This window comes from Phyllostomus hastatus, unplaced genomic scaffold, assembly GCF_019186645.2.
Source record: "Phyllostomus hastatus isolate PE091 unplaced genomic scaffold, TTU_PhHast_1.1 phas_scaffold_11, whole genome shotgun sequence".
Lineage (NCBI taxonomy): Eukaryota > Metazoa > Chordata > Mammalia > Chiroptera > Phyllostomidae > Phyllostomus > Phyllostomus hastatus.
Genome location: NW_025334005.1, coordinates 8,177,405 through 8,203,429, shown reverse-complemented (window position 1 = coordinate 8,203,429; position 26,025 = coordinate 8,177,405). Strand labels below are relative to the sequence as shown.

The 26,025-nt window shown below is 42.1% G+C and overlaps 1 protein-coding gene across 2 annotated transcripts in view; it reads right to left on the bottom strand.

The window, feature by feature from the left end:
- Positions 1–21,296: 21,296 nt before the first annotated feature.
- LPXN (leupaxin) overlaps positions 21,297–26,025 on the bottom strand; it is a 32,180-nt gene continuing 27,451 nt past the window's right edge. For both annotated transcript variants that reach the window (XM_045855466.1, XM_045855467.1), the window contains 2 exons: positions 22,915–23,063; positions 21,297–22,588 (listed from right to left, as the gene is read on the bottom strand). In XM_045855466.1, coding sequence (XP_045711422.1) covers positions 22,319–22,588; positions 22,915–23,063 — 419 coding nt within the window. In that variant the 3' untranslated portion in view covers positions 21,297–22,318. The remainder of the gene's footprint in view (positions 22,589–22,914; positions 23,064–26,025) is intronic.

The window sequence follows — 26,025 nt, the reverse complement described above, 5'->3', positions numbered from 1 at the left end:
CTTCTGCAGTTCTTACAGCTGGGTGAATAATAAAATAATAACGATGACACAAGACTAGATTAACAGGAGAAATTTAAGACTAGATTTAACACATGTGCATGGGAAAATCACAATATGATGCAGAGATCATAAAATGAAGCTCAAAGAAATGATCAGGCTAGGCACCTTTTTATACTTTTTCAGATGAAGAGAATAAATTTGTGAGAAGTTGATAGGACAAAGTTAGCGTCCATTAAAAAGGAATCTGAGAGAAGACTGTACTTGAACAATGATTAAAATAAAATAAAAAAAAGAAAGGAATCTCAGCAAGGTTTAAGCTTAGGTAGTAAATTAGTAAAGACTACAGGGTGTGTTTATACAGAGTTTTCTGACTCTGACTTTGGATTTTTTTAGTACAATAAAAGTTTTATATATTAATTTGTATATAAATAGTATTATGCATAAAAACTCATCTTTTTTGGTTATGAAGATAGACTCTCCAAGTCTTTTGTTTTCTAAAGGTCAGCATATTTTAAAAAGGGGAAGAAGATTGCTCAACTAGGATCTAATAAGTTTGCAAGTACCCAGAACCCTAAAATAACCAGAATTGGTAATAATGCACACATTATGAAAGAAAAATGATTAGTAAATAATAAGTTATTCTTTTAAGAATGCATTATTATACCAACATTGGCATTAGTTTAGCTCATTCTTCTACATTTTTAAAAATCATTATCAGTAAAATGGGATAAGCCCCAGCTGTAAAGCCAGGACACCTATGTTAAAAGCTCAGCTGCACTTCAAAGAGCTTTTATTAATGAATTTGCACTCTGGATTTTTTCTTAAGGTTTTTAAAAAATATTTTATCTATTTATTTTCATTCAGAGGGGAAAGGAGGGAGATGGAGAGGGAGAGAAACATCAATGTGTGGTTGCATCTTGCGCGCCAGGGCTGGATGCCCTGGTCTCTATTGGAGACCTGGCCTACAACTCAGGCATGTGCCCTGACTGAGAATCAAACAGGTAACCCTCTGGTTCTCAGGCCAGTGCTCAGTCCACTGAGCCACAACAGCCAGGGCTGGATTTCTTAACTGTTGTGATCAGGTTGTCTCTCAGCCCGTGGGAGCAGAGAGGGCACCCATCAGGCATTTAGAGAGACACAAGAGAGTCAGAGAGCTTCTCCTGTTCTTGCTGCTTCTCAAATCACTTCAGTTTGAAATAATCAATACGCCATTGTGGGATATCTTGGGGCATCCCGCCCTGGGCCCTGACAACATAAAAGTAGACTCTGTGTGTGTGTGTGTGTGTGTGTGTGTGTGTGTGTGTGTGTGTGTACAGAGAATGTTCTTTGTGTAAGGCACATGCTTGACCTTTCCATTATGTAATAGCATTTAATCCTGCTAGATAGATGCTAGTATGCCTATTTTATAGATAAGAAAACCAAGGCTTAGGGAGCTTAATATTGACCAAAATAACCTAATTAGTAGAGGTCAGAATCAAAGTTCACAGCTTTGGAATTCAAGGCTCATGCAGCTTGAATTTTTCTACTTGTTCACAACATATAAAACAAATTATGATGGGTCTCCTAGCATAGTTTTCAAGATTTTGTTTATTCAATATTTAAAAAATAAAAAAGAGAACAGTATAAAGTAACAAGTGTAAATCCCCCATTCCTTGTCTTCTTATTTCACTCCCAAGCATATAGCCTCTATGGAGTTTTCCTGACATTTTTCTATGCACATATAATTACATGGCATTAATCATAATTATAGTTCACTATATCCCAGGCACTGCTCCAAGGGCTTCACTTGTGGTTAACTCATTTAATTCTCACACCAACTCTTTGGTTTTGTGCGATTATTTCCCTCATTTTACATAAGGAGTAATTGTACAGATGAAAATACTCCACTCTCTCATTCCCAATTTGTCACTTTCATAAACAACGCCCCATAGTATAAAATATGCAAACAGAGCATTTTGCTTTTTCATTAGATTGTTTGCAGCTGTCAGTCTATGTTATACTTGGTCTCCTTTTTCTGGCTGCTATCTGCTCCTAAAATGTAGTAGCTTTTAGATGGGGACTGGAGAGCTATTACCATAAAATAGTAATAATAATAAAATAACGTAACGACTTCCAAAGTCACATAACTGGTAAGTGTTGGAAGTGGAATTAAAACCTGAGTCTGTCTGATATTAAATCCAAAGCTCTGAACTGCATCATGTAATGCCTTTGTGAGTTTATCTTTCAATAGTGACTTAATTGAAATTCATATTTATATATTTACATGCAGACAGATCTATCTCCGCCTCCTATTACAAGTCTTTGTCATTGATCCCGGTTATAAGTCAGTCCTCCCTTCTCTGCTTTCTCAAAGCACTGGAGTTTCGGTTGATTACCCCATGATTTGTTGGACAACCACCCAGCTCCAAAAAGGGTCCTAAGCCCCTTGGGACAGGGACTGTTTTCATCCCCTCTGGCTCACCCAGCCTGCCACAGCCCATTGTACACAAAAATAAATATTTGATTAATTGAATAGAACATCAATGGCAAAGGGTTTAAATAATTTTGCATGCGAACTCTACAACAAACAGCTGATTGTTCTCTTGTCTAGCTGGGTCCCTGTTTCCTGCCAAAATACTAGCTTAGACTTGTGGTATGAGAAATATTCAGAAGTAAAGTGAGAGTGAGGAGGGGCAGGCCTGCAGAACCGCGGACGTCCTAATTCTAGGGCACTGCCTGTCTCCCCTTGTGTTTACAGGCTCTCGTGTCCCTGGTCACGGAGTGGCCGGAAACAGGCTGAGACCAGGGAACAGGGGGAAGGTGTGGAGAAAGGAAGGGGAGAAACAAGGGACTAGACGGAAAAAAATGCTTCAGCTGTTTGACCTTGGCTTACCTTGGAAAGCAACTGATGTGATCGGATTGGTAAGGAGCCTTTTTCATACCACAAAAAACGGGGTAGGGGAAGCCCCGGCTGTCCCGCCAGGACAATGAATGCGCAGGTGTTGGCTGGTGTCCTAAGAACTGGCTCAGCCGGCTGGTGAGCCACTGCCGGTCAGGAACCGGCACAACGTTCCGCGGCTTGTTCCCAACATTTCACCTTGAAAACAATGCTCCAGTGAATCCCCTTGCTCATGTCTTCTCTTTTTCCTCGGGATAAACTCCTAGAATTGTGTATTTTTCATCCGCTTCTTGCCTATTCGTCGATTTCCAACCAATGATCTACCAATGAACTTTCCACCCAGCGGGACTTTATGTCACATTTATCCAGTCCTTTTGATTTTTTTTTCCTTTGGACTTTTGCCATGTGCATTACTCTCTAATCTGACAGACATAGTCTCCTATCATCTGTGACAAGTAGTTTCCTGATCTTCCCTATCAGGAAACTGAGGTATGGTGTGCCCTTCGAGGTCACACAATTACTTAACTGCAATATCTACACAATGCTACAGGGCAGAATTTCTCAACCTTGACTCTCCTGATATTACAGACGGACAGCTCTTTGGTTGGATGCGGTGTGAGGGACAGGGGAGGATGTCCTAAGTATTGTAGGGTGTTTAGCTGTATCCCTGGCCTCTGTCCACTAGATACCAGTAACGCCTCGCTTCCCCAGTTGTCACAACCAACATTGTCTATAGACACTAGCAAATGTTCCCTGGGGCAGGGACAGGGGACAGCAACAGCAGTGTCCCTGATTGAGAACCACTATTCTAGAGTTCATAAAACTCTGTTTTCACTTCTTCACGTAGTCACAGCAATTCCACGAGTTACATATTTTGTATAATATATTTTACAGCATACTTATGTGTTTTCTGTCTATGTGTGATAATGCAGCTAGTTCAAGGTCTAGAGTGCCAGCCTAGCATTGCTGCTCATTGGTGGGTGAGTCCAAGAAGGGAAAAACTAGCTGCCCACTACTGTGGGTCTTCAGCTAAAGAGATGTTCACCCTCCTGCCTCATAAACCAACCTCTTCTCCAACACAAGGTGCAATAAATGACCTGGGAAAACTCCAAGAATAGAAGTCATGGATTCTGAATTGTATTCCAAAACACCTTCTCAAATGCTTACTCAATTAATTTCCTTGGTTAATACTGACCACCCGATCACATTCACCTAAGCTGTAGGTCTGATTGCTAACAGTTATCACACACTTCCTATGTAGAACTGCCCCAGGCTGCCCTCTTCATACATCAGCAATTAACAGCAAGGCAGTCTCTATGTCCTCTTGATGGACAACTCTTTCCATTATGCATTGCAGTCACTGTTAATAAATGTGTCTTGCCCTGGCTGGTGTAGCTCAGTGGATTGAGCGCAGGCCTGCAAACCAAAGGGTTGCTGGTTCGATTCCCAGTCAGGGCACATGCCTGGGTTGTGGGCCAGGTCCCCAGTAGGGGATGTGTGAGACATAACCACACATTGATGTTTCTCTCCCTCTCTCCTTTCCTTCCCCTCTCTACAAAAATAAATTTTTTTAAAAAAAATCTCTTTAAAAAAATAATAAATGTGTCTGGATTCAGTGCAGCAAAGAGAAATTTGGAATCACACAGACAGAGGAAAGGCTTCTTTTGCTTAGTACCATCCTGAAGGGTTGCAAGGGCCCCGCCCAAATCTTGCGGCTTCTGCTGCTGGTGTGCCTCCTCCCACCCACGTCCTCCCAAGGCCAGGCTTTGCTGCACAGGCTGAAAATAAATATCACACGGAGCCTTGACAGAACGAAGGCATTTTTTAAATGCTTAAAGATAATACATGTTAAAATGCTTTATTTAATAACAAATGAGACACTGCTGAAAACTGAAAACATTACATCTTAGGGGTTATAGAAGTCTACCCCACCAAGATAGATAGTATGGAAATAAAAGTTCTATTAAAATTGTTTCTAAAGAGATTTGAACAATTTCCCCCCAGCCATCCCATCTCATTTTGGGGAGGTGCAAAGAAGACTCTCAACAGAAAACTATTAGACTAAATTCCATGACAAAAGAGACGAGGTCTGTCGCTGTTTTGTGAATCAGCATCATTCACGGCCTGGACTAGTGCCAGGCACAGAGTAGACTTTAAAATATTTGTTAAGTGAATGGATGGACAAGAAACTCAACAGTTGAATTAGAATAATGGCTTAATGCTTATTAGCTGTGGGACTATAAGAAAGTCAATTAAGTCCATTTCTTTCCATCAATAGAGGATTAGTAAGATCAAATATGGAAAAAAGAATCAAGCCACTGTGTGGTCAATGGAGGGTACTCAGTACACACTAATTTATTTATCTTATTATTAAACTGCTGGTTGACCATATGAACTTGGTTCCTGGATTGTATTAACACCAGCTGATAGCAACATTCTGTCTGGCAATGACTATATCCCTTTCTCTTTAAGAAAACGTGACCTGAAATGACCTATGGGAGGCTCACTGCATCTCAATTTTTCGTGAGACATGGCAGAGGAGAGCGGGGAAAATGGAACGGAGTCATTTTTACACTGACTTCTGAGCCCTGTTCTCCTAGGCAAACCCATTATTTCCACCCACAGTGTGAGGAATGCTGCTTTTAAAAAAGGTCAGGGAAAACATACCTGGTACCTTGGGAATTGTGAGATCTCAATTCAGACCTGACTTCCAACTACTGGACTTTTTGAAGTCCGAAAAAGAAAAAGAAAAGCTGTTTGGTCTCTGAGGGCCTCAGATTTCAAAGAGCAAAAAAATTTCCTGAGGCCCTGTGAGAAAAACGCACAGGCATTTCAGCTGCTGTTGCAGTTGGTTGGGGAGCCTGAGTGGAAGCTACCGAATGGTGTGGGAGGTCTGAGGGCCAGGGTCGGGGGAAGCTGGCATCTATGTGGGTTCGGGGTCCCCTGGAGGGGAGGTCCCTAGGGTCTCAACCCCAAGGCAAGGCAAGGTTCAGTGACAGTCAAACAAACTGCAAACGGGGGGTTTCTTTCCTGAGGGAATGAAACATTATTACATCACGGAAGAGCCTCAGAGGCTCAGGGGAAACCCATTCTTCAGGCTAAAATGATTGATGACCAAGTCCCATCAGAAAAGGCCTTCAACTACCTCCCCACCTCGGCCCACAGAAGACTTCCTGTGAGTATTGGGATCTGGCTCTTTCTCTAAAACAAAATGTGGAGAAATTTTAAAACGTCAAATATAGATGATACACGTCAGAATCACTACTTTGCCTAAACCCCTCTCTGACTAAAGAGCCCCAAGATCCAAGGAGCTTTGTGGATCAAAACATTTTCAGAAAAAATTTTCCCAATCGTCTTGGTTTTAAATGAACTTTAGTTTAACACGGAGCTTACAGAAAGCAAAAGATTCCATTTCAGCCTCCACTGAACTATCATCCATCGGATGCCTTCTCTGTTTCAGCCCTTGTGAAGTGTGTTCGTTCACTTAATGGTCACACACATCTATGAGCAGTGTATACAGATGTGAAAACCTCAGTATAAACCTAGCCCTCAGATCTTGGTTTCTAAAAATGTTTTTCAGTGAAAAGAACCAGGACTCCTTGGAGAAAGGACTGATTCTAGGACCAGAGCAGTACGTACAGCAGAGCAACCTGGAGCATCTTGTAGTTCAGAATGTGAAGAGACGACATTCAAGTCTGACCGACTCAGAGTCTGTACTTTCACACTGTGCCCTCCTGCTCCTGCTATCCCCGGTCAACAGAGACGGGCAGGGGTGCTCTCCGGATCCAGAAAAGGGTCCTGTGTGCACGGGGACTCACAAACATGTGTTCCAATAAAGGCGGCTACAAAAGCGAAGCTTATCAACCCTTTTTTTTTCTTTCATAAACCTATTTTCATGGAAGAATTTCCTGTTAGAATAAATTATTTTTTAAATGAAAGAAAAAAAAAAAAAGAAGAAGGGATCAAGTAGGGGGCAAGCTAGGTGGTAGGAGGCCAGGGATATTTCTGTACCATTCTTGGAATTTTGTAGCATCTACTATCCTGACCCCAGAGAGTAGATTTCCTCCTTGTCATTGTAGAGGATCAATACAACAACCAAGGAAAAACTAAAGAGAGGAAGAGTGAGAAAAAGAAGGAGAGAGAAATAAAAAAGAAAAGGAAAGAGAGAAGAAAACCGAAGAGGAGGAGGAAAGAGAGGTGGGAGGGGGAAGGCAGGCGAAGGGAAAAAAAGAGAAAACTTCACCTGTAGCTTCAACACCCTAACAACTGAGACAATGTAACTGAAACATCTGGCTCTATAACATAATTTAGTACTCTTATTTATCAGTGTTTAACATTAAAAAAATTAAACAGCCTATGGATAGAGACTATTAACATGGTACCTCGAAATGGTCCTGAATTTGGGCGAGTGAGTAGCCTAGAATCTGTTACTTACTAAAAGGATAACTTAAATCAGTCGTTAATCTCTTGAGCCTTGTTGGTTCCTCAGAGCACTTAAATTATCTTCTTTCTTTTTCCAAAAGACCTTTCCAAAGGCTCTTCATTCCTGGGGGAATACTTCCACCTTGACTAATCTGAATCCTTCATTGTTTGTCTCCTTATAAAACCAAATAGTGGCTTTACAAGTTGGTATGCGCTGAAGTTTTAGAAAAATAAAGAAAGAAGAGAGAGGCCAATTCTGACTTTTGGGTTAGTTCAAGGCTATAAATCGGTATCTGACCATCCATCTTCGAGTTAATGCTACCACCTAGTGGTCATTTCGAGACTATCATGCAATGAACTGTTTCTGGTGGTGTGGTAGAGGAAAAATGAGTGTTTGTCTTTCTCTGAGGCACTGACCAGTACGTTCATAGAGGAAAAATGCTTTGGACTTAGAACAGGAATCAAGAAGATGCTAGTCTGTCTAAAAACGTTAATTTCGTGGACGCCTCGGAGGTCAGCACCTTTTCAGACCTAAGAGATCATTACGTGTTAAGGAACGCAAGACACCATAGCCCAGAGGTGACAAGTACCGTCCCAGGGGCCAGGTGCATGCATTCAGATGCAGCTCTCCCTTCTGGCGCCTGGAAGGCAGTACAAGTCACTTAGCTTCTCCGTGTCTCTCTTTCTCATTACAGGTTTTTTTGTTTGTTTTTGTTTTTGTTTTAAATTAACTAAGCTAATAAATGTAAAGTCCTTATAATAGTGAGCACTGTATGAACATTATGTTGTTATTTGTAAATATCTAACTAGGTCAAGGAATGAGCTGAGATTCACTAAGGCAAAGTGATCTGCCTAAAGCCACGCAGCTGATTAGCGGCATAAGAGAAACCTCAGCTCTAAGACTCCTGATTTAGTTCTATTTATTAATTTCCCCAGAATTTCCTGAACTTCTGTTGACTCCTCAGCCTCCATTCAGGTATCTGTATTCTCTGTGGATGACATCCTCATCTCCTTTACTAAGTTTGGGGCTAAAGTGAACTTCCCCTCAACCTCTCCATTTAACTCCATCTCACCTTCTGGTCTCAGGGCCTTCCCTCCGCTTTTCCTGCCCCTCCAATACACTATTGATCTTACCAATACTTACTTTGGTGAGATCTTACAATAGCAGTTAGTCCTTGTTCTCTGTACCCTCCTTTACTCGCTCCTACCAGATTTACCCCCAAATATGCATGTTACCCATCTCTTCCCCCCAAACCCTCCAAAGGCTTTCTCCCACCACAATATATCCTATGTGAGTATCCTTCCTTCTACCCTCAAAATTATCAAGAGCAGCATGCATCATCTCCCATTCTGTCCTCAGTCCACTGCAAGGAAATCTCAACGATTTCCACCCTCATTCTATTGAAACAATATTCAGAGATACACTCCAGAGCCAGCTTCACAGATGTGCATCCAGTGTGGTCACACAGGGCCTCCTGCTCAGAAAGGCCCCATGGTTGGGTTTAACGCTTTGCACTTGACATCTTCAAATCATAATCTTATCCTTGCATCTCTGTTTTGCAAGAAAAATCCAGTTTGGCTGTTACTGTCAGTATTTAACTAGAAAAGGGGAGCAAAGGGACTTAGACATTGAACTGGATAAAATGAGGAACGTAAGCCTGCTTTCTAGCCAGGAAGCTACAGCTTCACACTCCAGGAGATTACAACATTTTTCTGCCAAGAGAATGAACAATTCTCCCTTCCCCACTCTGGTACCAGATTGCCAAGTGGGAGTAGGGGGAGGGGCAGGCATGTGTGCGACAGAAGTCGAAATGGTGCAGGGGGAGGTGCTGCACCAAAGACGCCTGTCAGTCCAGCCTGGAGAAGGAAGAGATTGGTTGGAGGTGGACCCACCCTAAGTATGTGAAAGTTTGGGAAGTTCATTGGTCTTTCATTCTGAAAGAGCATCTGGCCCATGCCAAATCCAAGCTAATAGAATCCCAGGGGAATGAAGAAGCTCTCTATCTCTCTCGCCTGGGTGACCCACACTCACCCCGTGTGTTTGCATGTCCTCTCTCCATGGCTCCCAGGGACGTCCAACTCCACAGGTGTGGCTCCGGGAGGAAGCCTGAAACGGACTATAGCTGGAAACGCACACTAAGTTAGCTGGATGCTGGACTGGACTACACTTTAATATGGAGTACAAACTCCAGGTGGTGGCCTTCACCCTGGCCCTACTGAGGACAAGATTGGTCTTTTTCCATGGTGAGATGGACAGAGATGGGACATCAGAAACTCAGGGGACAGCTTCTATCTCCATGCACATAAACCATGCCACACCGCAATCTCCATGTATAGGTCCTTGAAATGCTTTCTCATGGTCCCATGGAAGAGCCTGATTCCCACCCATGACAGGACAGTGGAGTCTGCATGGGACGCTTGGAACCTCAGCTCATGCGTGGTCACACCTCCCGCTGGCTCCCATTCTCTCTCCAGTCCCTGGTGTTTAAACTGTGACGACTTGCTGGTCGCCTGCAAGGTTATGTGCAGCTTCTCCAGCCTGACATCAAAGCAAACTACCTCCAACCAACTTTTCCAGCTTTATTTTTCTTTATACTCACTAAGTATCCTACTTTCTATCCACACACACTCAAAAGCACCTACCACAGTGTTTGGCACATCATAGATCCTCAGTAAACAAATTCCTTTCTTGACCTACCATTCCAAGCATGTTTTCCCTTTTGCCTTATTTCCTGCCATTCCCTCAGGTTAGAATGCCACAGAGTTTTTTTAAATTGAACTTTTTGAAGTGGCATGAGGTAGACAAAAACTAAAGCTATCTCCACCATGAAGTTCTTCTGAGGTTACAAAAAAATTTCTATGTCCTTCTATTGAACACTTTTCCAGATTGCTTCATAATATTTAGTTCCGTCATTTTCTGTCTCTTTTTGTTTCTTTTCCTAGAACCTATACTTCTGTTCCTCCCAGTCCATGTCCCTACTCTTTTCACCACCCTGACCTCTATTGCAGGGAAGAAATGATCCTGTGTGGACAAGCTCACATTAGGACTGACTGTGTGTCCCTTCCTAGACTGTAGCTCCTTGGGGACAGAGACTGTGTCTCACCCATCTTAGGCTTTCTCCTGGAACCTACAATGCTGTCTGTAGACAGTGTGGTCCTGCTGAATTATGTTAATCCCCTTTTGATTCTCTATTGAGTAAACCGAACTAGGCCCAGACAAGTCACTTGAAGAGCTTGCTTAAGAGAAATTTACAATATTTGCCCTTAACTTACCAAACTAGCCTTTCTAATCACTATATGTGGTCATTTTTTGTTTGTTTGTTTGCTTGTTTTTGTTTTTAAATCATGGTGTGCTTTTCATAAGGAATAGAAAAGGAAAATTATCTGTTTGCAACCCTTGAGGGTTTATTTGTTAGTAAAAAATAAAAAGGAACAGTTTAGACTGGTGCTTTGAAATACATGGCCCTCCCACCTTTGCAAAGGAAGCCAGCAGCCAGCAGCTGTATCACAGCTCATTTACGTATATAAATACAGAACAACCATTCTTATTCCTAGGGGTAACACTCTCACCTGAGCTCTCACTGTCATCTGTCTTCTTCAGAACCTGATTTAAGCAACTTATCATGTAAATCTTCTTATTTATCTTAATCTTCATCATAAGTATCCAATATCCCCATCTCTGTGACCTTCTTCCTTTCACTACACAAACATCCAAAAAACAACTTCTCAACTCTGATTATCCTTAGAGCTGTCTTTCTAATGTACCCTTCTTTTTTTACAGAACATTTCAAAAGAAATGTTCATGTTCACTGAATGAATGGACAAATGATCAAAATCCTCATGATGCTGCATAAGTTAACAGCACTAGTGAGCAACAGAGCTGGGATGGACTCCACACCTGAAGTTAAGACCCACATCATAAAGCCTTCCTTACCTTTTAATACTGCAACTCCAATACATTGGTCCAAATGAGGGTTCAGGCCTCATACACTGAGGCATGAACCCTGACTTACTGTGTTAACTAGAAGAAAATGGATTTACTACTCAACAAACAGAAATTATTGGTCATGGAGGTCAACATGAGCATCATGTACACAGATATGTTCACCAAGACACAGCCAGAGATCACTCCTCAACAAATAGTGTCTGTGACTGCTAATGTTAAAAAAATGATTATTTGGCGGGGGGGAACTTCTGGTCAAGGTGGAGGTACAGGTCAACACACTTCACCTCTTCACGCAAGCACAAAAACGAACTATCAGAAACTCGAACTGTATGAAAGTTTGACAACCAAGGACTTAAGGAAGCCACGTTCATCCAAATGAGTAGCAGACGCAGAGATGCAGAGACAGGGTGGAGAGACAAGGAGACACGAGAGGCGGCAGCAGACTATGCATGGGCGGTCCTACATTCTTGTGTGGTAGATAAAAATTGGGAGGGATACCTTGGGAACGAGAGACCCCGACCCCAGGCCAGATAGCACAGCCCAGGGTTCCAGCACCAGTAAGATAAATACTGATAGCTTCTGGATGTAAAAACCAGTGGGGTTTGGGGCAGCAGAAGAAACTGCTGGATTTTTAAGAAACTTCACTTAAAGGACCTGCACAGTCTTAAAATATATGCAAACCCACCCACTCTGAGATTCAACACCAGGGCAATAGCTGGAAGGGCACCAGTCACATATGGGGAGTGGGTGAAGTGGCTGGAAACAGGGTGAGTGCCCAGCAAACCCCCAGAAGCCAGGTAGTAGCACAATCCCTTCTCTAAACCCTCACTGCCCCCCACAGAGCCACAAAGCGGTGAAGCAGGTTGTCCCACCCAGGCAATTACCTAAGGCTCTACCCCACATAATTTACAGGTGCCTTTTACAAGGAGTCAAAGTACCTCTACTTAATACACAGAAACAAATACAGGGAGGCTGCCAAATGGAGGAGACAAAGAAATATGGCCCAAATAAAAGAACAGAACAAAACCCCTGAAAAAGAACTAAATGAAACAGAGATAGCCAAGCTATTAGATGCAGAGTTCAAAACACTGGTGATCAGGATGCTCAAAGAACTCACTGAGTATAGCAACAACATAAAGGAAGAAATCAAGGCTACACTAAGTGAAATAAAGAACAATCTACAGGGAACCAACAGTGAAGGGAAGGAGGCCAGAATTCAAATCAATGATTTGGAATGAAGGCAGAAATGAACACCAACCAGAACAGAAAAAAGGAACAAATTTTTTTTTAATTTTTTTAAAGATTTTATTTTATTTTATTTTTAGACAGGGAAGGGAGAGAGAAAGAGAGAGAGCAACATCAATGTGCAGTTGCTGGGGGCCATGGCCTGCAACCCAGGCATGTGCCCTTACTGGGAATTGAACCTGCAACACTTTGGTTCACAGCCCGAGCTCAATCCACTGAGCTATGCCAGCCAGGGCAGAAGGAATAAAAAAATTTTTTTTAAATGAGGATAGTATATAAAGACTCTGAGACATCTTCAAACATGCCAACCATAGGGATGCCAGAAGGAAAAGAAGAGCAAGAAATTGAAAACTTAGTTGAAAAAATAATGAAAGAAAACTTACCTAATTTGGCAAAGTAAATAGACATACCAGTGCAGGAAGCACAAAGATCCCCAAACAGGTTGGCCCCAAAGAGGACCACACCAAGACACATCATAATTAAAATGCTAAATGTAAAAGATAAAGAGAGAATCTTAAAAGCAGCAAAAGAAAAGCAGAGAGTTACCTACAAAGGAGTTTCCATAAGACTATCAGCTGATTTCTCAAAAGAAACTTTGCAGGCAAGAAGGGACTGGTAAGAAGTAGTCAAAGTGATGAAAAGCAAGGACCTACAACCTAGATTGCTCTATCCCGCAAAGCTATCACTTAGAATTGAAGGGTGGATAAAGTACTTCCCAGAAAAGGTAAAGCTAAAAGAGCTCATCATCATCATCAAGCCATTATTACATGAAGTATTGAAGGGATTTATGTAAGAAAAAGAAGGTAAAAATATTAATATTAAATAGTCGACAAATTCACAACTATTAACAACTGAATCTAAGATGAACTAACTAAATATGTAAGCAAACAACCAGAATAGGAACAGAATCCTAGGTGTGGAGATCATTTGGACGGTTATCAGCTGGGAGGGGGAAGGGGAGAGTGGGGGAAAAGGATTAAAAAGCATAATCAGTAGGTACAAAATAGAAGGGAGCAGTTAACAATAGTATAGGAAACAGAGAAGCCAAAGAACTTATATGCACGACCCATGGACATGAACTAAGGGGTGGGGATTGCTGGAGGGAAGGGGACTACTGGGATGGGGGTGGAAAAGGGAGAAAAATTGGGACAACTATAGTGACACAATTGATAAAATATACTTAAAATGATTATTTTGGAGAAGAATGAATTTGCATCCTTCAGAGCAGAATATGAGAAAAAACACTTGAAGAGCGCCAGATAAAATAATAGTAATGGGTAAAGTCACCAAAATCTGAACAGCTGCCAAATCAGACTTCAAACTAGAAAAGGTCAGAGGGAAAGAATCGCAATCGTTGCACGAAAGGAAGTGCTGCAAATGAGGACAGAAAAGCTGGCCCTCATCTAGACAGACAGGAAGACAGACACCGAGGTTGCTGGCCTCCAAACCAAATCTCCCTTTGCACAAGCTTGATAACATTAAATATTTGAGGGGGTGTATATTTACAGGCCTAACAGCAGCTCTGGGATTTTTATCACCTGTGGATATAATAAAATGTGGCGATTTAGGGATTAGTTAAGATCGAAACCACCCAGCTGCAGATTGGATGTGGAACTGTATCTTTGCCAGTGTATTCTTTTAAGTAATTGGATTATAATTCTTTAAATTTTGGAGAGAACAGTGTCCCCACAAAATTTTGTGTGTGAAGCCTTAATCCCAAATGTGTCTGTATTTAGAGATTGGATTTTTAAAAGGGGTAGTAAAGGTTGAGCGAGGTCCTGGGGTAGGGCCCAATCTAACAGGACGGGTGTCCTTCCTTGCAATAAGGGAAAAAGATGCGGGAGGGACCCAGAGGGAAAGGCCGTGTGAGGACACAGTGAGAAAGCAGCCATCTGTGAGCCAAAGAGAGAGACTTCAGGAAAAACCAAACTGCATGACACCTTGATCTTGGAATTGCAGCCTCCAGAACTGTCAGAAAATAAGTTTCTGGTGTTTAAGCTCCCCAGCCTGGTATTTTGTGAAGGCTGCCCTAGCAAGCAATACAAGTAACAGGGATGATAAGAATTTTCTTGGGAATTTCCCTTGAATTATGGTTAGGCCATGGAAACTGCAGTGAAAATGACTGCATTGGAAGCTTCCTGAACTTTTTTTTTTTTCCTGTGGCTTTGCTCCATTAACCAAAGTTAACTGCTTCCTATCTGTGGGAAGCAGCTCACTGGATGGATTTCCTGTGCCGTGGAAATCATTCACTCTTGAGCGTTACTTTGTCGATGTGTTGCTGCGAAGGAAGATTATGAGCTCAAACTCAAGCTCTTCTCCTAATCTCCCAGCATTTTCAGTTCCGTCGGCTTTCATCCTGAGCCTTAAAAAAGATTTCTAAAATCATCCCAAGACAACTACAAGCCTGCTACAGTTTCACAGTCTCCATGGAAATGCTCGAGATGGAGGCAAACTTGACTTCTTCCCTTATCTCTTGGACTGTGCTGCTACTGCCTTTCGTGGATGGTTCTTGGCAGTTTACAAAGCCCTTTCTCACTTTTATCTTAGTTAATCCTCACAAGAAGCCGACGTGGGAAATATTATTACCCATGATTAGCATACTGAGAAACTGAAGTTTGGGGAAGATAAATAGCTCAACAGAGGTTAACGCAGTTTGTAGGTGGTAGAATCACATTGGAATTTTGTTTTGTCTGGTGCCAAGGCTACTGCTCTTGTCCCTATACCCAGAACGACATAGGCTACAGCAGTGGACCCCTGTCCCACCCTAGGACCCTCACTTTTCCTTTAAAAAGTCACCTTATGGGCCACATTGCTGAGATGTGCTATACATTGTTGTTACAGAACCTTTAAAAAAAGAGTGTCCCAGGCAAAGACTAGGCCAACTTTGGTCTGGTTCTAATGTTATCACCAAAATCCAGTGATCTGGCCTATTCATGTAATGGATCCCCCCCACCCCCGACACATACATACAGGTAAAATGGAAATAATAATCCTTGCCCACTCCCTTCCTCAATCCTCTCTATTATTAATTATGACACTAGATGAAATACATTAAACTCCATAGAGCTGGGAAAATCATAAAGATTTACAAATAAATGGCTTACCCCCCTTTCAAAGTATTGTGGTTATTAGTGATCTGAAGAGCTTCCAAATGGAGATATTCTTACACATGGACCCCTTCATAACTGTCCCCAGCAGGTGCTGTAAGTTCCCCACCCTTATCTGTTGGCACGCGCTGCTAGGAGCACACTGATGCTTTTGGGCCCCTGTAACTTGCAATAAGGGCTTTCTTAGGCCACAGAAGCACATCCAGATTGCTTAGGGCGGTGCAGAAGAGGCAGAGGTAGGGAGGGGGGTGGTTGACATTCCCTGTGTCCTACAATAAATCCCAGAGGTCCTCAAGGATACTGAGCTCCAGCTTGCCGCAGCAGTAACCTATCCGTGATTATGTGCGGAATTGGCCCGCTTCCCTTTGCCGTCTCATCCAGCCACCTGTGCATCCAGAGTTCCCAGCAGAAATAGACTATTGTACGCACATCTTCATCTCAGGATCTGCGTCAAGAAAAATCCAAACTAGGAGACGCTCTCGGATAAGTGATAGCTTCCCCAAGCGGTTAGTATAACAGAAGTAACTGAGTCACAGACACCCGCCACCCACCACGGCCTCCTTCTCCTTGAGAGACTGTGTGTTATTGTCACCCTTCTCATTCCCCACGTCCCCTCCTTGGCCGGAAGCTCTGGACATTTCACCGTGTCCAACTCACACGTTCTTTTATGTAGCTTAGAACATTCTCCCCTCTTATTTTCTTCTTTCAAAATTTTCACATCAACCTGGAAAACTTGCTTTCCCTCTAAGCTTCTCACTCTATTTTTAAGCCTCCAATATTTAATTCATGTCTGAAAATGCAAAAGCACCTGGAGTGAGAAAGTCTTATTTTCCAAGTGTCACCCGACATAGTGAAAATCATCACCTTAGACCTGACACTGAGAAGTGTCCCTGAGATCTCCTCTCAGAATCACTGTAAATGTCCTCTTTCTCTTCTTTGACCCCCTGCACACCCAATTTTCCCTGAGGACCAACTTAGAGGATAAACGTAAATCAGATTATTTTGTGGTTTTGAAATTTTTTCTTTTTCTTTTGTTTGCAAGTAAGACATGAAGATGTTTTAAAACTATTTTTTGCCCTGGCTGGCGTAGCTCAGTGGATTGAGCGCGGACTGCGAACCAAAGCATCACAGGTTCGATTCCCAGTCAGGGCACATGCCTGGGTTGCAGGCCATGGCCCCCAGCAACCACACTTTGATGTTTCTCTCTCTCTCTCTTTCTCCCTCCCTTCCCTGTCTAAAAATAAATAAATAAAATCTTTAAAAAAACTATTTTTTACTACAAATGCTCAACATTACAGTAACATTAAAGATTTAATAGTTTTCTATGGGTAAGCACTAGACAAAGTAGCATATATAACATAATTTAGAATGCATTTTTGCATCCTAGAGTATGACAGCACCCTGCCCCCTTAGCAATATTAATAAACATTATTCAACTTTACTAACAAATTGGACAGGAACAAGAAGTTTTTATTCTAAATGCATCAGCTATCTACAAGATACCTCAAACTTAAAATACAAAGTATTTCATTGTGCTCTAATGTAAATAGCATTGGGAAGTGGTCAGATACTATTTTTGTCTATGGTCATGCCACCCGAACACACCCGATCTCATCTATCTCAGAAGCTAAGAAGGGTGAGGGTCTGGATAGTACTTGGATGGCAGGTACTAGTTTTGTCTATTTGTTTTTCATGGTGACATGCAATGTACATTCTGTGCCACTATTCAGTTTATGTGTGCATTCACTTATTCATTCTTTTGCAATACTTTAAGTTGGTAAGAGAGAGAATATATCTGTTGTGCTTTTTCAGTTAACTGGTGACAGACTTCCAACCCACATCAGTTTCAGCGAAAAGGAGAATTTATTTACGCAGGTAACTTCTCAGTCTGGGGGTAAGACGCCAATGTGGCAGGACTGAGCGGCTCAAAATAAAGAAGGCATTGGCTCATCATCACTCAGCTGTACTTTCCTCTGTGTTGGCTTCTTTCTCAAACAGTCTCCCCTAAGTGATGATAAAGATGTTTCTCAGCAGCAATGGGTTTTTATTATTCTACAGATAGAATCCCAACAGAATGAGAATGCCTCTTTCCCAATCACTCAGCAAAGGTCCCGGGGAGTAATCTGACTGGCTTTGCTAGAGTCACGAGTCTATCCCTGATCTAGTCACCTTGCTCCAGAAGAACAAAATACGCTCACTGGTCAGGCCTGACACTCGTGTCCATTCAGGAGCTGAGGGTAAAGTCGGCGCACCATCAATGACCACATGAACCCAACAAGGGAGAGATGTGGTTCCTTGTGGAGAAGCTAGACTGATACGCTATGATGACGACCAATATGACTGACACCAGCAAGGGTGTGAAAGACAGTGGGGGCGCACTTCTCCGCGTTATTTTTTTCAAAGTCCAAAGGCAAGTAAAGTCCAGATTGTGTCACCTCCTTTAAGCTGAAGTTTAAAGGAAGTAAAATCCTCTGATTTCTCGGTGTGCTCCTTCTCAGCTGTAGAAATTGTTCCATCAGCACCTGAGATCTGAGGTATCTCTCACGGGAATTGGGGGAGTTATCCCAGGCTAAAATGATATTCCTAGTCTTTTGTTGAGATTTGGTGATATGCAAACTAGAAAGGGAAGATGGATTATTCTCACTAAGATGCCAGGAAGTCTATGCAATTGTCTAGACTATGAACCTAAACACAATCAGGAGCATCTTCCCACAGGAAATTAATTTAGGCACCATGCGTTTGATTAATTTAGGTACAACGGGGAGGTGGAACCTCCTACATAAACTGTCTCTTTTCTAAAGGAATAGATTTAGGCATTGCTGCTTCGGGCAAAGTTACACATTTGCAATGAGTACAACAGCAAGCACTAATTCTTACCTGAGATCTGTTTCTGTCTCATCCAGTGGACCCCAATAGATTTCCAGTTCTCCTTTGAGTTCTGTGTTCTCAGCACTTACATGCTGCCCGATGGTGAGTTATACCTAGTAACAGAGCCTCCACAGTACTGTGGGTGCAGACAGTCACCTTTTCAGTCCCATTTTAGTGGCTGCCACCACTGCCCTTCTTAAGGACTTGTTGATGATGCCTAAGACTTTTGCTCCTAACAAAAGGTGATATTTCTTCGCACTTATTTTGGCTGGAAGAGCTCGCTTTTCAGATTCTCAGACAGAAGTTGCTTTTTTTATTTAAAAATTTTATTTTTAGAGAGGGGAAGGGAGGGAGAAAGAGAGGGAGAGAAACATCAATGTGTGGTTTCCTCTCATGCACCCCCTACTGGGGACCTGGCCCACAACCCATGCAGGTGCCCTGACTGGGAATTGAACCGGTGACCCTTTGCATAGTAGGCCAGCACTCAGTCCACTGAGCCACACCAGCCAGGGCTGAAGCTGCTTTCGATGCTTCTTACTGCTGTACTCTGGGGCCTAAGGAAGACCAGTACTCCTGCCTCCTATTATTTTTTTAAAGTATATTTTATTGATTATGCTACTGCAGTTTTCCCAATTTTTCCCCTTTATCCTCCCTCCACCCTTCAACCCACAACTCTCCAGCATCTCCCTGCTTTAGTCCAGAGAAGTCCAAGAACTTATATGGGCCTCCTATTCTTTAAACGCCATTATTCCTGGCTCTCCTCTACTTTTGAACTCTGTAGAGTTCTTAGGCATGTTCCCTCAGGGCTCTGGGCATATCTATTTTCTTACCTTCTGTATTGCCTTGAAACTCAGAAGACACTTTAATATGTGTGTTTTCTAACACAGAGTCATATTCTCAACATTCATTACCCCCTGTTCAACAATCCCCAGATTGTTTTAAATATTCACATCTCCTCCACCTAGTCCCTGTGTTTTGGGGAACTTGGTCTTGCCCCTCACTCTGGAAATGGTCCGGTTTGGCTTCAGCCAAGCTGCACAGTCCATCCCCGCCTCCCCCCAAAGTCACCAGTGGGTCTGTGGCCCAAGCTGGCCCAGTTAGGAGAATCTCAGGACTTTTCTAGCTGAGCTCAAGGAAAGGACTCTTTCTCCCTCTAGTGGTCATGAAGAAGGTAGCACATAGCTGGCAGCCATCCTACAACCGCAAGAGAAGTTCACGCTAGAACTTGTATGGAAAATAAACATTATCTTTAGCAAAGTATCACCTTGGGAGATTATATACTTATTTTAAATAATAATTGGCCAGCCCTGGCTGGTGTGGCTCAGTGGATTGAATGCTGGCCTGCAAAGCAAGGGTTCGCTGGTTTGATTCCCAGTCAGGGCACACACCTGGGTTGTGGGCCCAGTGCCCAGTGGGGAGTGTGCGAGAGGCAACCACACATTGATGTTTCTCACTCTCTCTTTCTCCCTCCCTTTCCCTCTCTAAAAATAAATAAACAAAATCTTAAAAAAAAATAAATAATAATAAAATAAAAATAATTGGCCAACTAATTGAGAAATTCCTCTTTGAGAATAGAGTTTCCAGTCTACATCATATTCTTTGACATTTGTATCTGTCTATCTGTCTATCTATCACTGATGGAAAAGCCCTGGTCTTTGAGGGTAGCTTTTATTTTTGTAAAATCAAGGAGTTACTCAGAATCAAGAATAAACAGGTGATGGGTTTGAGCAGTAGGATTTCTGGGGGTTTTTTTTTTCAAAAGAACATTTTACTTGCAAGTTATTTTTATTTCTTGTGGCTAAAAACACTAGCTGTGAAGGCATCATCTTGTTTTGAAAACTTCTATTTATTGTGAGAAGAAGAAGCCTTCACTTCTTAATTGTACTTTAATGAACTCTGGAGTTTCTCTGACGTTTAAAAATATTTAGATCTACTGAAATCTCAAAATAGCGAATTCTTAACAAAAAGGTGTTAGCACTTGAACATCCTTTTTTGAAGGCTAAAACCTCAGGTTCAGTTTGTCAAGTTGCCAAGCAACCACGAACTGCCACATTAACACCTGCATGTGACATCACAGTGTCAAATGCAGTAAGAGGATGTTTAGAAGTCGAACGTCAGTTTTGCTTAGTCTGGTTCTCTCAGCCAACCAAACAGGACATGAGGCCAGATGGCTCCCTAACTGTGTGGCCTCCCACACAGCTTGGATACATTTGAAGTTCCTATTTCACAGAATGAACTGTTATCACTTCCTTTTAACTTTTACACCCCTTATCATGCATTCCAACAAATGAGTGCATGTGGAAAATATACATGAAGAGGCGCTGTGCCAGAGAACCCAGATAGATGTAGCAAAGCTTGATAAGAATCATTTAATCCAGCAGTTCTCCAAGAAGTTCTGTGCTCCTACCGATCTAGGCACCAAATCAGTTCTTAAGGCGTACCTTTAGTTAAGGAGTTTTCCTCAGTCATGTAATTCATTTTTTAACAAATAATCATACACTCTCTTTAAGACCATGGTAAGAACGATACAGTACAGACCTTCTCAATACCTCTTCTGAGTAAACATGACTCCTTCTGAAGCTTTCCTGAGGTACGACACAAGAAGGTCAGATTCTTTAATAACCCGACTAGCTTTTCTACAACTTTACTTGAAATATTTTTCAGAGGAACAAATAATGAAGTAGAGATTTTTTTTATTGGGTGCTTGGATTTCCTAATCCAGACTGGAAAATGGTCAAATGGTTTTTTTCTAACCTCTTTCTTCAGCAATATCCTAAGGACATCCATCTCATTTATCTTCACGAGACGACCGTGACATTGAGGGGGATGCTTTTTTATTTTCAAACAACAGCTTTATTGGCATTTGACTGATACACAAGAAATCTGGACATATTTAGTATGTGCAATTTTATGAGTTTGGAGACATGCATACACATGCAAATACGGATTTGCAAGTTCTTAGGAGAGATCCAGTTTTCCTCTTTCAGTAACAAAGTGATGAAAAGTACTTTAAGAAGCTTTGCCATCTTTGCAAAGGATTCATTTATCTAAGTGCAAAAAAGATAAAGTAAAAGAAATGTCATGAACAGGCCCACATTAATTTTAAAAAGCGAGTGAATAGGAGTCCCTCTTTTTCATTTCTTTTGGTGAAACAAGTGCTAATTGTACGGAAGTGCACGAGAGGTGTGACACACACTTAATCGCACAAAGTGCCTAGTACGCTGATAGGAGAAGCAGAAGGTTTATCTACCAAACCATATGACACTGAGTCATTAAAACAGGAGCCACTTTAATGAGCAATTGTGTCAGCACTCAAAGCTGTCCAGGTAAAATCTACTTTCTCTTGAAAATGAGAAATACACCCAAGGGACATGCAAGGAGCTTAAGAATCGTATCCCAATTCCTCGCAGCAAGGATAAAGTCCACAGCCGTGACTGTGGGAAACTGAGTCACAGGGAAATACGGGAAGCTTGAAAAGGCCAAAGGAGAGAAGATGTGAGCTGGAACATCAGAGGAGTGAAATGTGAGAAATGTGAGAAAAATGGAGAGATGTGAGAAAAGCAGTTGTGAAACGATCATGCGCATGTGGGAGAGATATCTGTGTACGTGCCAGACAGCAGGACCCGGATCTAAATCCAAGTCCCCAGTTAAAAAAAAACAAAACTAACACTGAAATCTGAAATGTAAGGCCACGCGCCTAGTCATGTAACATTTAGACATCCCCTTCCTTGTTCATCGCCTTTACTTTCTCTATATGCTCATTAAGCAGAAGGTCAGTAAGAACCAATGTACTCTTTCCTCTCTTGATTTAAATTTTCTAGCTGATCTGAAGGGTGTGTGGGTCGGCTGAGATTACAGTGAGAAGAGCTTTTCGAAGCAGGGTTTACAATAGATCTTGTCACTCTGTTCCCTGAAGATTCCCTGTGACAACTGTGTCAGGCAGAAAGCGCACACGAAGTGCTCGGGATGGAACTTGTGGCCCATGGCACTGATGCAGCGGCCGGTGATGGGCTGCCCACACCCGTAGCAGAGCGTCCCCCGGCGGTGGTGGTAATGGAGCTCACAGAAGGGTCGTCCATCCAGCTCATAGAAGGAGCCAGTAGAGAAACTGCTGAAGCAGTCCTGGGGGAGGAGAGAAGAGAAAGGAAAGGAATGCAGATGTCAAGAAGATAAAACCTCAGCAAAGTAAAACTTTCAGGCTGGAGATTCCTGCCAGTTAATGTGCCAGTGGCAGGAATTCATGCAGGTCTTTGACAAACGGAGGGGAGAATACGGCCCACTTGCAACACAAACAAGCAAATGCCCACAACAAATGCTACATTTCGTGTCTTTTGGAAGCCCACACCAGTGCCTCATCCCGAGCTGTGAACCCTCTGACCAGCTCTGCCTCTCGGAGAGGAGAACCCCTGACTTTCCCTAAATCCAGAAAAGTGACTGAGTGTACAGACCCCACAAACAAAGCACTCTGGATGCCAGACGTTATCCATGGCTGACAGGTAGTTTTCCAACACTGGGCGGTTGCAGCCACCGCACTTGGGTGAGAACATGGCTAAGAAATCCTTTCGGCAGTATGGCTTTTTATCCTTCTCGTGAAAGCCTGCAGGGAGAAAATCAAGGGTTCACTGCTGCACATTGAGACCTTACGCCAAGTCAGAGGTTCAAAGGAGGCCAATGATTTTGAACTCGTCCAGACTCAGGGTCCTCATGTTAAAATGGGGCTAAGAATAAATACCTACCTGAAAGGGTTGTTATAAGAAATACATGGATAACGCAGAGAAAGTGTTTTGGCATCGTGCCTGGTTCACAGTGAGCACCCGACAGTGTTAAGGGTTATTCCTCCTCATTGCCTTAGTGCTAACTATTCTGTTGGCCTTGATATGGCTAGCCTCATCTTGTCATTCATTAATCAGCTGAAAGAAAAATCATCTTAGTGGAGAGGCATCTCTCCAGCCTGTATCTATCCCTTCATCTTTTTCATTGACTTTATAGCATTCGCCATAATCTGAAATCACACCATTATCTGAAATGTCGGTATCTGAAATAGGGGAGACAGTGCCAACGAGGGTCTGTCTTCCTCCACTGGGTCATGAGCTTGGAGAGAAACTAGATTTTGTTGGTCTTGTCACATTGTATTTCCAGTAGCTAAAATAGCACCTGGGGAAAAAAACTGCCTAATATTTTAAAATAAAGTACTATGAAATATTAACTTCCAAATGGGTGCCAGATCTAAATGTAATAATTCAAATCATACAAATACTTGAATTAAAAATGGACGGGTTTTTCTTTAATCTGGGAATGAAATGAGAACTGTCATGAAATGGCTCAAATTTCAAAGGGAAGTTAAAGATGAATAAATTTAGCTACATTAAAAATATTAATGACCTACCCATGACCAAAAAAACACCTAAAGTAAAGTCAAGAAAAGGACAAACTGAGGAAAATATTTGCTAATTATACCTCAGAGAAATATAGTGAATATAAAGGTCCCTAAATAAATATATGGTTTCAGTTGTTTTATAAAATATATCCTTAAAAATTGAATCAAGTGGAAACAAATTCACTACATATCAAATTGATAATAAGACCAAAGAAAGGCAATGATTCATTCTAGTGCCTTTAACACACAGTATGTTGACTGTACAATCCTACTGGACGTATTCTAAAGACAAAAAGAACTACAAAGAAACCTTAATGCATCCTGACCTCTCTGTGGGACCTGATAGTATTGGCTGAGCCCAAATATCGTAAGTGAACAGCTTTGTAAATATGCAAGCTCTGCCTGTGCCCACTACATGCTCAGTAGATCAGAAAGCAGCTCACCAAGAACATTATTTCTAGAAATCTACTTTGATAGTAGCAGGCAGATTTTTTTTAAATGCGGTTGCGGGGTTGGGGAGGCAATGGCAGCAGCCAGGGATTGGGACCCAAATCAAGTACCTGTGGTCTTTCCATGATCCCCCACCACTATTTGATATGCCTTGCCCTGTGCAACTATGCTGTCTTGGAAAAGCAGATAGTTTCACAGATTTCTGAGGCCTATAAATCTACCACTCTAAACTAATCATTCTATAAGCTGTCCTGTGTTCTTCTCCCTGAGACACAGACAAGCTTACTTTACTTTTTTTTTACTTTACCAAAGAATTTTTAGAGTCTGATCAGTACAACAGACTGTGGGAAGGCCTAGTATTTAAGAAAAACAAACCAAAATGCACAACTCTCTTTCTTACTTTTGTGTGGCCCAATATTTCTTAAATGTTTGTGGGCATCCATCACCTGGAGAGTTTATCAAAATGCAGATTACTGGCGGGGCCCCACCCCCAGAGTTTCTGATTCAATAGGTCTGGGATGGGGCCTGAGCATTTGCATTTTTGACAAGCCCTCAGGTGATGTAAATGACCTAAAAATGAGCTTGCCTGTAAGTCAGCATAGTTATTTGAGGGCAGCTATTTGAGAAAACTGCAAGACATGCCAACTGGCCTAGGGATGACCTTCATCTAGGCATTTTGTAGGGTCATAAGAATGACATAGCAGGGAAGTAACAGCCTCTGTCTGAACTCAGGTGAGTCTCAGGAGAGGAATCAAAAGCAATCAAACCAAACTTGCTGTGATACCCCTGCATTCGGTATCCAATAAATTGAGAAAGTTTCAGCACTTACTTTCCTGGAGGCTCTCTCTGGGGCCAATTACCTCTGGAGGAAGGATGAGAAACACTAACAATTAAAAGTGCCACCAAGAGAGAGGACTAGGCTCTTAGCCAGGGGGGAAATTAGGGAGCACCTGCATGGCCTGGATAATGAACAATTAAAAAGAAAGGCAGGCAATGAGGACCCAGTCCCAAAGGGAGGGTGTTAAGGCCTATCGTGCTTAGAAACTTGAGCCTTAAAGTGGAATTCCCTGAGCTGAAACAAAAATGCAGATGAATTCAATTCCCCGGGAGGCTCAAAGGTTTAGCTGTCATTATAGAAACTCTGTGTGTGACTATGTAACTTGGGGCAAGGCAAGATGCCACTTAATTAGTGGACTAACTGTATGGCAGGAGACACATTTACAGAAAGTGAAAGGTGAAAACAAAAATACTACCCAAGAGGAGCTTCTAATTAGTAAATGGCCTTTTGTGTCAGTTGTCTAAATCAATATACCTTAGGTGTGGCTTCATATTTATGTAAAGTTATAAATGACCTGATTTGCCTCATCTGTTAAGAAGAGGCCCAAGACAAGAGCAGGGGTGCTTCCTGGACATCCTATGGATAGGATGTTTTTCTTTTGTACGTAACTTCTACGTCTTCTTGACATGTGTCTGTATTCAGTTGTTCTGTTCTCAGGCAACTTCTGTGTCATGATTGTCCCTGGGCAGTGTTCATTTGCCGACTGCTCTACTCAGCTAATCCTCAGACTTCCATGGCTACCAGTAACAAATTCACCACGACATGTTTCAATATACTTTAGATTAAATCTAAACGAAAAAATACCACTTAACACAAGTGCAGTCTAGAAACGAAAGACCTACTGATTTGGGAAAAGCATTAAACAAGCCTCCATGAACACGCAAATGACTGCGA